This window comes from Trichosurus vulpecula, chromosome 9, assembly GCF_011100635.1.
Source record: "Trichosurus vulpecula isolate mTriVul1 chromosome 9, mTriVul1.pri, whole genome shotgun sequence".
In the NCBI taxonomy this organism is placed as follows: domain Eukaryota; kingdom Metazoa; phylum Chordata; class Mammalia; order Diprotodontia; family Phalangeridae; genus Trichosurus; species Trichosurus vulpecula.
In genome coordinates this window covers 121,785,243-121,798,758 of record NC_050581.1, presented here as the reverse complement: position 1 = coordinate 121,798,758, position 13,516 = coordinate 121,785,243, and the positions used below count along the sequence as shown (strand labels likewise).

The 13,516-nt window shown below is 38.1% G+C and overlaps 1 protein-coding gene across 4 annotated transcripts in view; it reads left to right on the top strand.

Moving 5' to 3' along the window:
* Positions 1-13,516, top strand: part of DCAF1 (DDB1 and CUL4 associated factor 1) — a 78,205-nt gene that overhangs the window by 62,911 nt on the left and 1,778 nt on the right. For 2 of the 4 annotated variants that reach the window (XM_036738024.1, XM_036738023.1), the window contains exons 23-25: positions 5,314-5,322; positions 9,357-9,609; positions 10,362-10,523. In XM_036738024.1, the coding sequence (XP_036593919.1) occupies positions 5,314-5,322; positions 9,357-9,609; positions 10,362-10,444 (345 nt within the window). In that variant the 3' untranslated portion in view covers positions 10,445-10,523. Of the gene's footprint in view, positions 1-5,313; positions 5,323-9,356; positions 9,610-10,361; positions 10,524-13,516 lie in introns of those variants that run through there. The other 2 variants (XM_036738026.1, XM_036738025.1) reach the window with 2 other exon arrangements.

Below are 13,516 nucleotides of genomic sequence, written 5' to 3'. Positions count from 1 at the left end.
ATAATGTTGTTGAGTGGCTATAAGAATTAGAAGAATAATGCTGAGGTGTTCTACAAGCTTTCTTCAAATAGACTTTTAAAAAATTGTTAATTTTGACTTTGGTTTTGGTTTAAAGTATTACAATATTTAATATGCACATATTGCTTCTTGTTAGTTTCAGGCTCTATTAATTTTGCAGAATTATGTCTGCTTTGGGTAAATTTCATAATAGTATCAAGATGTAAACTGTACTTTGGATCCATAAATTTTATCAATGTGAGTATATCATAGAAATTGTAACCTTTCTATACCGTCATATTCTGTACAATTCTTGATGGTGTTTTTACATACATTCTCTGTAAGGGACCTACCCCCCTAACTGGAGGTCTTACTCTTTTTCTTTTTACACCTTAGAGTTTACCACCATGTTGCTGAGACTGTCTGCCTGTCCTCATTTCTTGCTATGTGAGCTTCCACATCCTTCTCTAGTCTTACATGTCCTTGTAGTATTTTTAACACAACTTTAACACAAGTTTTGTTAGTATATGTGCAATCTACTTAAATACATCATATGTCTTTCAAGTTATTTGTAACTTTAGTTTTTCTAATAACCATGGTATTCCATGATTTATATTCCTGGAAAAATATATTTGCATTGGAGAGGTGAGATTTTTATAGTATTTAAGTTCTTTGGAATCATTTAAAGGTACTATAAAGTGTTCTAAATTCAAGCTAAGTTCTAAATTCAGCTTATTACCTGTCTGAGATGCATATTTTTGGTCTATTTTGTTTTTACAGTGTTCATAGTTAAATCAGTCTCTTTTGCACCGCTATAGATTTTATTGAAGAGGTTTCGTAGTGTTGGAAGATTCAATGCAATTGGCACAATGTCATCAATGGATCAAATATTTAGCTTCACAATCAGTGTTTATGTGGACCTCATGCAGGACTTATTCCATTAAATTGATGAATGCCTTTTGTGAACATATATCTTCTTGTTTAATACTTTATGTAGTCATTATTCTGCAAATCATTCAGCAGAGCAGAGCTGACAATCTCTGCAGTCATCTGTTGTAGTGTGTTAGCTGATTTTGACGTCTGCATGAGACATAACATGACACAAAGAGAAGGATCTTGTGTTTCTTACTTACACCTTTCTTTTATGTGAGCATAAAGTTGTGATGATTTGTTTTTTTTTAAAAACAGAAAGCTGCAAAAACCTGTCAAGTTTTCATGTCCCCCACCTTTTTTTGTAGGCAAACCATCTGTGATCTTTTTTCCATTCCAGTGGAATGTTCATTTTTAAATACCTTGAAAATTACCCCCTTGAGTGTCTTTAAAATTGCATGCCTTCAGTGTGACTTTTTTTTTCTGTATGTGTACTTGTTCAGGTCCAGCTCTCCTTTTAAGTTTACCTTCTTGTGTGTTGTTGCCATTTCTTCACATAGCACATTTGGTAATGTGATGCTAGAGAAACCAAATGGGGCATCCTTGTTGCCGTTAACAATATATCTTTTATGTTGTGTATGTGTACACATATGTGTGTATATATGTTTCATTTTGTACTTTTCCTTCTGGTTTTATTTACAAATGTCAGAATGATCTGGCTCACTTGGGTCTTGTGCTCAATTTCTCTTAGAGCTCACTTCACCAATTAATTAATTAATTAATTTGTCTATCCGTTCATTCATTCATTCATTTATTTATTTATGGAGGCCATCCTGTTAGTAGACTTATGTAATGTTTAGCAGTTGATCTTTTGATCTCAACTAGTGTTGCTGTGGGATGTCACATTTTTCCACTGGTCTAGAAGATTTGCTGACTGAAGTGGCTTTTGGATTCATTCAGTTTCTATCTTGCAGTGAATATTTTGAACTGGTTAAGCTTTTAAGTAAGAAATGGTGATAATACCTGTATTTTTGTTCATTTTCCTAATTGTTGGCACAATCATATTTATTATTGCCTTTGAAAACCTGGTGGATCCAAATCCCCAAATGCCTGTATTCACCTTTTTGAGAGACCTGAGTTTGCAATCCTTTCATGATAGATGTTTCCAATTAAAATGGGGATGGCAGTATACTCGTGGTTTAGTTCCTTTCATGGTATGTCAGGTGATTGGTCAAAGATCACATCTTGAGTACAGTTGAATTAATGTGTGTGCTTTTATTATGTGATTTTAATACTTTTTGTGCCTTCTTCCTTGCCAGTCTGTCATCATCAATTTAGTAGAGGCCTCTATAAGAACTAAGGACCGTTTTGTATTGTTGTGTTGTGTTTTGTGGATTGCTGTAGCTCGTTTCCCTCACCCCCATCCCAGATGTAATGTTTTTCCTTTCTTCCCTTTCCCCTCTACCAATAGCTAGAAATATTTAAATACTCTGGCTACTAATTATTTTCAGTAGTATGTTTTTAAAGGCCATAGTGCTTATTTTTTTTTTGATGAACAAAAATCTTTTTCTTTCCCACCTTTCATCCACCCCTATGGAAAAGAACAAAGAATAAAAAAATCTTTTAAACAAACATATATTCTAAAGCAAAACAAATTTCCACATTGGTCATATCTAAAAAAATATGTCTCATTCTGCACCTTGAGTCTCTCACTTCTCTGTCAACATGTAACACAGTGCTTGTCATATTGTAGGTGCTTAATAAATGTTTATTGATTGATTGTCAGGAAGAAGGTGGCATGTTGCATCATTGGTCCTCTGAGGTCATGGTTCTCATTGTGTTGAATAGAGTTCTTAAGTCTTTTAAAGCTATTTATCTTTATAGTGTTGTTACTATAGAAATTGTTCTCCTGGTTCTTTTCACGTCAGTCTTCATAAGTTCATACAAGTCTTCCCAGATTTTTCTGAAACCATCCCTTTCATTATTTCTTACAACACTATAGTATTTCATTATAGTCATAAACTGAATTTGTTCAGCCATTTTCCAATTATGGATACTCCCTTAGTTTCTAATTCTTTGCTGTCACAGAAAGAGCTGCTGTAAATATTTTTATACAGATGATTCATTTTTCTCCTTTAATTTCTTTGGGGTATCAAAGGATATATACAGTTTAGTCACTTTTTGGGCACAGTTCCAAATTGCTTTCCAGAATAGAAGGATCAATCTTCAGCTCCAGGAGGTTGCAGTTCTTTATTTTAAAAAAATTGCCTCTCCTCCCCCATCCTTATGTGTATTTCAAAGGTGATATGCAAATTACCTTTCCATAAAATGGTGGTCCTTTTACGAAAGTGGGAGAAGAGGTCATATAAAATATTAGGGTGGGGGAGGAGGCCAGCAGAATCAAAGAGCACTATCTCAGAAGCTTTCGAGACTAGAGTGCTTCTTGATAGATTGGGTCCCATTGGTGAGTGAAAGTTACAATTTTATTTTCTTTCTCTTACCACCCCACCCCAGATAGCTTTCTTGTGAAGGGTCAGAGGCAGAGAATGGAGAAAAGGAGGAAACTGATGAATTCATCTTACACAGTGAGATATTTAACTATTCTTAGGGACTACTCAAAGGAGTGAACTGATGAGGAGTTCTCATATCTTGGATCAGGAAGAGAATATAGGGAAGGGGAGGTAGGTGCTCTGAGGCTGGCAGCCTGCTAGGGTGTCAGACTGAACAAGGGAACCCCTCTTAAGTGCTCTTTTAGTTTTGGAAGGCTGTGAAGACACCAAATGTTATGGCATGACCTTACCTTCAGGCAGTCGTTGTTAGAGGTGAGTCACCTTAATTTTATGAAATCTTACATTGCATGAATCTGATGGGGTGGCATAGTTCTGTTAAGATTAGTAGGGCAGTTAGGTGGTGCCATAGTGCCCAGGGGGCCTCAGACACTACTTAACCTCGTTTGCCTCAGTTTCTTCATCTGTAAAATGGGGATAATAACAGCACCTCCCTCCCATGGTGGGTGTGAGGTTCAGATGAGATGATAATTGTAAACCGTGCCTGCCATATAAGTGCTATGTAATGTTAGCAATTATTATCATCATCACAGTATTTTGTGAACACTTTCTCTATAGTACCTGTTCTCTTGATAGATCATCAGATTTCTTAAATGTCATTTGAGATTTCTTTGGGTTATAGATGGCAGATAAAATGATGTCACTGAATTAGGTCCTTTGCAGTATTTCCTATTTAGTACTCTTCTCTTTTCCAGGGAAATGTTAAGAGTAGGCTTTAAACTAAAGTCCAGTTCTGAAATTGTACCTTGATGGTGAGCTTCTTATGCCCCTCTAAATCCTTTACTTTCTTGCACTTTGAATTATGGCTCAAACAGCCGATGTGTATGTGTGGGTTGGGGTGGGAGTATATTTGGAATAAAGCTACTTTATAACTTGGGTTTGATTGAGTCACATTTGCAGTCATGGGAATTTGTGGAGTGGTTGGCACTTCATCACATTTCTCTGCTCTTCTTTGGCCACCATAATCTTGCTACTTCCTGAGTATTTGATCTCTTTTTCTGTTTTGTTTATGATTGGTGTGCCTTTGTGCTGTATTTAATAGTTTTAGGCTGATCGTTTTCATATGGATCATTTACTATTCAAATTTTTTTTTTACCAAACACATGAAATTTTGTGCTCTTTTCTTCTCAGATGTTAGTAATTTGACCTTGAACATTTGTTCATTTTCTGTGGCACAGGAATTGGAGGTTTGAGTGATCTCCCTTTGCATGTTCACCTTACTAAAATAATGTAAAGTCTGAGTGGCCCCTTGCAGTCTGATAAAATGATAAGACTAGAAAAACAACACTATATTTTAATGTGTATCTTCCTCCACTCACTTTAGATTTTTCCTTTAAAATTTAATGAGTTGAACCTCAAAGTGACTTAACCCCAACAGGATGGAATAAGCTAGTGCGTTTTTCTCATTATACATGAGAAAATGCACACAGTTTTATTTTGAATCAGCGAGGCATAGGTTATCATATGCCCTGTAAACCTGAAAGTTAATTTGAAACATAAATAAGCAGATTACTGTTTTGATTAAGTCTAATGGAGATTATAATGTTTCATAGTCAAGTCAGTAATTTTGACATTGACATTTAGTGCAAACAAATAAAAGTTTAAAATTCAAATATTGTTCTTAAAGTAGTATACCTCTATAGAAAGTCACATACTTAATAAGGTAAGAGGGCTAGATATTTACTGCCCATAAGATTTAGGCATTTTGAAAAATCATCAAGCAGAAGTCATCTAATTATTGTTAAACATATTTTTTTGGTAAATTAAACCTCAACAAGAGAATAACTCTATCTTTTCTCCACTCCATTTTGGAATCTATGACACATTGTATGCTGTGTTTCCTGTATTGTGTCCGTCCATGTGTCCTCTGACTGCATAGAAGCGGATGGTAAGATTCTTTACTCCTATCAATCATAGCCATAGTTGAATATATTGTTTCTGATAGGCCCAAATTTCCTGGTAAAATTATTTAAATGTATGAGTGTTAGACATTACAGGGGGGGGAGCGGGGGAGGGGACAATGCAGGTATCTGGACCTGTGATGAAAAGACAATTTTTGAGGGTGCTTAATACCCGGAAGCAAATGTTGCAGGAAGTGTATGGAACAGAATTTTTATTTTGAAAAAGACAGTCTGGCTGGGTTAAGATACTAGGGTGAGGTGTATATCACATATAAAAAGTAGTCTCATCCTTGTTCCAGTTGTTAAGACAAGTTACTCTGTTAAACTTGTTCAATGGCTTGATTTGCCTGGAAATACAAGGGTAATGCTGCTTTTGTTGGAAACGTAGCTATTTTGTTTTCAGAGAGAGCAGTTTTGAATGGTCTCATTAGAAGCAGATGCAGTGGTCATCAAAAGAAAAAGATTTATCATAAAATAAATCTTGATTATCTCTATTAACTATAAGTCACTGTAAGCTGTTCTGTTCTTGAAGGAAAATACTTCTCCCCAGAAGGCCTCTTTACTAGAGAAGAAACTCTTTAGTTAAAGGATAGCAAGTGTTTTAGAAAAGGAAGACACATTTGAGTATATTTAATTTTAAATAGTCAGTAGATGATGATTTTAAGAGAAATAGAAGGTGATTTTAAGAGAAATAACTAAAAGGAAGGAAGAAAGTAAGATCTTTAAGAAATAGAGATGTGACCCAACTAAGAGCATGCCTGAGGAGCAGTTTAATTACTGCTCAGCAAAGAGAGAACAGCAGCTGGATTTAAAACTGAAACAAACTAAATGTGTTTCCTGTTTGGCAAATGTAAGGGCAGATTTTTAATCTTGAAAAATCATTGAACTGGTTAGAAATTGTCTCTTCTGATTTGAATAGTAAATACCTAGCCTCATTGCTGATCGTGATTATGAAGCCCTAAGTACTATCATGTAGAGATGTAGGGATCCTGTTTGAAATGGGTCATGTTAGAAATCATTGCTAAAGGGAGAGATTCCAGTATTTTGTATAGGACTCCACTGCTCTTCTGCCCAGTTGGACAGAAATTCCAGCATAGAAAGTAGTAGGCTTAGTTTGATTAAGGAAAACTGGAAATACTGGATTCTGAAGGGTATAGACATCAAATATGGTGAAAATTTATCTTTAAGGAAGAAAGGTCAAAATAGATCTGAAGACAATGCCAAAATAGGCTTTCTTTCTCTTAGATATTAAGAAAAATAACGTTTTGTTGAATGGTTTAAGTATATACCTATTAATAATATCAGACATTTTTATAGTTTGCTGATCATTAATAGTTATTTGCAAGAATTGACTTCAGAACCCAGTTCTAAACTTGAACCTGAAAGCAGTGATCAGGACAGTAGAGACAAAGTGTTTATGTAGTAATCCTATTCCCAAGCCACTAAAGAGATGTCTTGTTTGACTCAGGGGTGGGCTGGGGCAGGGAGGAAATCTGGATGCCACTTTTTCTCTTTGGCCATTTTGTCAGTCCCTCACTAATAAACCTTGGTACTTAACTGTGAAAACTGGAGCACTTTGCTGTTACCTTATACTTAGACCCAGAAAGGTTCTCCTGAAATCTTTCTATTAATTTTCTAGGTAAGTTAGATAACTTTGTAAGAGTCCTTTGGCCCTAGAAGAGTATAGTCATATCCATGTGTGGCACTGCAGAAAACAAACTCGTAATGAATGTTAAAAATAATTTAAAAAACAAAGAAAATAAACTAGAATTGATTATTTAAACACTTGAGTTTGATTGATAAAGCAACAAGGTCTCCTTTTAATCAAGCAGATTTCCATACATTCTTCCTACCTGCTTTTCTTGTAATTGTAGCAGCATTCCCTGGGTCTTCTTTGATGGCTATGTGTAGAATTAGTTCAGATACAGAAAGATGAAATGAAAAGTTGGATTTGTAGGATTGTTGAAGGCCCAGGTAGACCCTTGTCTCATTTCCACTCAAGTTCAGGATTTGTGGATTTGGAATTTTGTCTGCAAAGCTAGGACCTTTTCAGAATTGCTGTGAGGAAATAGGCCTTAACTACGGGTTTGTGAATTTCTCCTTACCCAGTTTTCCTGCCTAAGCTAAGGTAATAACAACGTTTTTCTGAGATGTTAGGCCTAGAAACATGTATCTTACTGAGCTGCCTGATTCACAGGTGACTGTTTTAACGTTTTGCTCTAACTTTGTATATTCTCGTCTAATTTGGGATTTTGGAAAACTGATAAATATTCCATCTAGTGCATAAACACCAGAGAACCAAAAGTTGTCCTTTTTGTACCAACTGCTTGTCGTGGTGGCAGGGTAAATGCTGGTAAAGGCCATAAAAATACGTTGGCCAAGATGACTGCTTTTCCATCAGTTGTAATCTGGTCTGTATGTGGTTTTAGTTTTTTGGACTTTGCAAGGGACTCATTTTTCCTTAAGTTTTGATCATTTTGCTTGTGTCAGTATTAATTATATGGCGTTTTTGCAGTGATTTGACTTTTCTCACTCTTGATTCACTTCAGTTTAGTGAATGTTTATTGATAACCCACAGGTACAGTGGTTTCATTTTGTGTTCAATATTCAGTACTATAGACCTCAGACTGGCCCCATAGTAAACCAGGTGCTTCAGTTTTACATGTTCCACCTTTCTTTACTCTTCATGTGAGAACAGTATGCTTCCTAGTGTTGTGGTTTTATTCCACCCATTGTGTTCTAAAAATCTCTGAGTTCATAGTATTAATTGTCAATTCTAAGTCATTAGATGGTTAAAACCCTTACTAATAGTAGTTCAGACATTATTGTAGGCACCACGGAAGAAAAAAAGCAGTTAGTAAAAAAAGTAAATTTTCATTTGATGAAGGAAAGTCAGAGTATTTGTGGGATTTTAAAAATAATTGATGGATATTATAATTTTCTTGTTTCCTTATTTGGAGCTTGTTTGTTACATTCCCCACTTTACTTGTGTTTTGGGGGGCCAATTACTAAGAATCATTGAACGCAAGTTACAGCAGAGATTAGAATCCCTTTTCTGTTACGTTTCGGTAATTGATGTTTGAGCCAGCCCCAGGATTGGAAGCTTATTTACATTCCTGTGCAAAGTTAAACTTGGTAACAAATGGCTGGTTGTAGAATTTTCAAAGTCCCAGGAATTGAGAGCAAAACATTCAATTTGTTTCCTAGTACTTGTTCTGTCTCTGAGAAGATCTTGGGAAAAACACATGAACAGTTTTAGCACATTGTGGTTGATTGATGAAGAAGGTGAAGCCTTGTATGTTGGATTGTATTATCACCCCGGGTTTTTTCTCCTGCATTGCAGTTATAATAGAATTTGTTCTCTTGTTTTATGTTAAGAATAATGGGGTTATTATAGTTGCATCTTATCTTAACAATGAAAAAGATCAAGACTAGGACATTGAAAATGCAGCGTGATCTTGAGAAGATGAATTTAAGTACTGATTTATTTCTAACTGGTATGTGTTTTCTCAGTTTAAAAAAGCAGATTTTTTTTGATTATTGAAAGAAACTTATCCTGTTCCTATTTAAATGGTTCACATTTGCATTTTTTTCCTGCTTTGGCTGAGGCAGGAGAGGAATGAATGATGAAATTAATTCTCTCTTGACTTGAGACTAGATTTTTGCATAACTGTTCATGCCTTGTTGGGGAGTTTTAAGTGAACTGCTGAAAGTTGAGTTGAGATTGAACTTGCTGGATAAAGCAGACTAATACTTTGAACTTCTCCTGTGGAGAAGGTATGTCCTTTCTCTGCTATGCTCTCCTTTGGGTAGGCATGGCTTGTGTCTCTCAGAGTTAACACTCTGATAATGTAAACCAGTACTAACCCTGAAATGCATCAGAACTGGGAACAAGTTACTTCCCAGATAATTTCCCCATCCCTCACACACAACCTGTTTTGGGAAAAGCTAAAGCTGATGCTTCTGCCGTGTGTTTGGTTTTGAGGCATTTGTCCTAATGGACCTACTGTTTTCTCTACAGGAGGAAGAAGAACAGGAGGAAGAAGATGATGATGAAGATGATGATGACACAGATGACCTCGATGAACTTGACACTGACCAGCTGCTGGAGGCAGAATTGGAGGAGGATGAAAACAATGAGAACGCTGGCGAGGATGGCGATAATGACTTCTCTCCTTCAGATGAAGAGCTGGCTAACTTGCTTGAAGAAGGAGATGAAGGGGAAGATGAAGACTCTGATGCTGATGAGGAAGTTGAATTGATACTGGGAGACAGTAAGTATAGAGAGGACCATCACTCTGATCCTAGGAAGCATCAGAGAATATTTATTCCTACATGCCAACCCAGATGGAGAGTCAAACATGTCTTCTTTGCTCTGCCCTCAACTGCTAACCGTACATTTCTCTTGGAGGAAAGGCAAAGTCAGCATCTGTGTTCATTTGCTATCTCACCACCTAAACTGTATGACCAGCTGGCCATGATCCCTTACCTTCAGAGGACTAAACTTCCTAGATCAGATGGAAAAAGTTTAGTTGTTTGTTCCATCTGAGGGGCACGTCTGAATTCATCAGAAGAAGCTCTCATGAACAGTTATTCATTTCTAAAGAGATAAAGTGATAGAGTCCATTGTGTTGTCCTTTTCCTCTCTGCTATTGGCTCCTCCGTCTTAGAAGTGGTGGGGTACATTCTCTCTTCTCCTTTCTTTGTGTTCTGCTTAGAATTTCTTCCTCCTTTGCCTCCTCCTCCTCCTTGTGATGAATAAGCCAACAAAGACTTAGGTAGTAAATTTCCCATTAGGACCAAACTGGGTGGCCCTATATGCTTCTGAGATAGGGTTGTCCCTTGTCTTTGTTCAGGAATCCTGTAAAAGCCAACTAATGATGTAAAATAAGATCATTTTTACAAGTTAGCTGAACTGTCAACACTCATTTAGGGCAGGCTCCCATTTAGGCTGCTCACCAGCCCCTCGGTAAGATGTGCGCATCACTGGCGGATTCATTCATGCTGTTCTTCTGTTTCGTTGTAGCGCTTCACTGCCCATCTGTGGCCAAACTCATGAATTTTTGGGAAATAATCCCTATGATCTCCAGCGGGTTTTCTTATATATAGTCCAGTCAGCACTTTTAAAGGTGGTAGGTATTATGTCCAGAGAGAAGAGGACACAACACAGACTTAATTAAAGCCAACCCTCGCCATAGTTGACCTGTTTTTATAATGGATGGGTTTGGTGGTGGGAAGGTGGTGGGGACAGAGGGGAGGAAACTAATTAATTGGAGGTATAATTCAGGCATTCCCCTTAAACTGTGATGTGAGGACATTTTCTCTGGGATAAATCTTGCTGGTTCTGATCAAAGAATCTAAGACCAACTTAGAGGAGACTGGCTTCTGTGTAGCCACTTCCATGAGCCCTTCTTTTTGTTGCTGTTTTAAGGAAACTTTTTTGGGAGGAGGAGTTGGGGACCATAACTCCATCTGCCCTATTGAGAGAGAGGAGAGAGCTGTTTTAGCGGCCTTTGTTTCCTGCACTTGGAGACAGATGGTAGGACAGTCCAGGAGATGGGGCAGTACTCTGGCCTTGTCCCAGGAAGGGTTCCTATTCAGCAGAGGGGTTTTTTTTCCTTTGTCAGAGGACCCGGCAGGGAATGAGGGGTGGATGAAACATATCGACGTAACCAATGTAAAAAGTGCAGGGAACAGGTTTTATTAAACATTTTTCTTGTACTTAATAATTGGACATGGGGTACAAGCTGCATCGACATTGTCCATTTTTAATTCACTTAAATGACAAAGGATTAGTGAGGCACATTAAAAGGGGTGGCAAGCAGCCGTGGCGGAGAGTAAAGTCCAGTTCGTGGTGGTGCCAGCTAATGCAAGTGAGTACTGCTTTAATTTTTTAATTTTTTAGTTTGAATGCAAAGCCACCAAAATTTGGGTTTGGCTTGTAAGACAGCTTCCTGTTCTAGCCACTAGGCCACCAATCATTTTAGATTTGGGAACTACTTTCTCCCAAGCCAAATGTATAGGCACAGTACTTACGTTGCTAAGAGGGGGAAAGCTTCGGGTGTAGAACTACAGCTTGGGAAAGAAGAAGCTTAAATTATGACTCCAGTGGGTGCTGGGGCGGGGAGGGAAGATCGGGGTGGTACAGATGGAGAAAAGAGTTTATAGTAGAACATAGAGAGTAACCCAGACTACATCATGAGTCTCAGCTGGAGTTTGAGAGCAAATGCAGGCTGCGCTTAGTCCACTTTGGTTTTCAAAGTTATGATGACCCTGACAACAGAATCTTAAGCACCAAATGGCCTCTTTTCAGGGGAAGAGGCTTGGGTAGGCATTGCTGATGTCCCATCATCCTACGTTCTAACTAGTCTACTCTGTTAGGGGAATTTGTTTGCTTACTTTAGTGTCAACAGGTTTCCTAAGGTTTTGCAGTGCCTAAGAGGACTTTTCTGGGCATTTGGTGTGGTGCATGCTGCCAGGCATCCAGTTTACTCTTAAAAAAAAATTAGCAGCACAGGCTAAATAGATAGGAAGTCCTATAGTATGAATTATATTGATAGGAGTGATGGTGAGAAGGTCCGGCATAGTATATAACAATCTGTTTGCAGTGTCTTTGTTGTCAGAGATCCCTTAGCTTTGAGTTTTTCTCATTTCCCTCACGCAAGAGTCCACTCAACAGTAGTGGTGTTCTTGAAAGCCGATCTTACATCATTTTTCAGCATCCACTTTCATAGAATCAAAAGTTGGATCAGCTTTTTGAACTTAGCTCAAGGAGGATTATGGCCACATGAATTCCCTTAATTGCCCTTTCTTGGTGGTCATGCATGTAGCTGAAGCTGATGGTTAGGTGCCACTTCCCACTGTTGGGTCCAGTTCTTTGGAACAAATTGTCCTGGTCCATTTGGTATACCCTAGTTTCCAGCTGTGTCTTTGGACATCTCTAGGGCTTTGGGCAGGATGGTCAAGCGCTTAGGGACATATGAGATAGTAGGCTATGTTGGCCTCCTTTCTCTTCTCTGAGCCCCTAGCTTCCTGGCATCCCTTTTTTAGACTGCTGGAGAAAACCTTTAACATGTTGACGAGATTAGGTGCCATTATTGATTTACTTCAGTAATTCCAGGCCTCTGTTCTCTGATCTTCCTTCCTTGCTTTCTTAACTCTTAGGAGATCTTTGCTTCCTGTCCCCTTTGCTTGATTGTGACTCCTCTTGACCCCAGGGGCAGTTACTTTAGCCTTCTGGTCTATCCTCGCTCAAGAGCTTTATAGTCTGCTTCTCCAGTCACAGTATGTCTTTTTCTTGGAAGTGATGTTTGGGAAAATGTTTTGCTTTACCTGTAATTTCCAAAAATTGGTTAACTCTAGTACTAGAAAAAGTCTGAAGAATAAAACTTCACAGAGGATAGTACCTGATCTTTACCCATTTGGACGCTTTATTAATCTTGTTGAGGACAGAATAAGCTTTTGCTAGTCATGTAGCTAAGATGAGAAACCATTTATCTCCAGTTAACTCATTCCCTTTAGTAAGAATTACAGGGCTTGTTGAAAATTTTAGTTCTCTCATCCATTGACATGCTTTCTGTTTTGTGAACAGCGAAGAAGAGTGCTGAAACCAGAGGCAGGCTTTTTCCTCTCTGTCCTGCTTGACTTCAAATAACACATGATGACCCCCTTTTGAATGACCACTTAGGCCTCAGAAATGTAGAGGCAGCTGAGAGAATCTGGTTTGGCTCCTTGCATTTCCAGTCAGTGTTATATAAGAAGGCACAAGTACAGCCTGGCAGATGTGAGGGGCAAGGGACATGATGAAGCAGGTTATCTGAGCTTTATATCCATAAAAGATGCTCAGTAGTGTGTCCTAGGTGGGCCGTAGACTTGTTTTGTTGAGAGTTGGAGCAAGTCACAAGGAAGTCAAACTCCTACCTTGAATTTCAAAATAGCCTCTCCCTTGGCATTGCTATAAGATGGCTAATCCTCCATAGGTAATTGATGTCCCCCATAGGATTTGTAGTTGGAAGTCTGTACAGGCCATCTTTCTTTAGAAGGTGGTGCTGGTAACGAAGAGGCACACTGATGGGTCTGTATCTCAGACATCCTATAGCAGAATGAAATTGATGATTGTTGGATCAGACGGGAGTCTGAGAAGTTTAGGGGAAAATATCCCAAGTTCCTTCAAACCAGAGC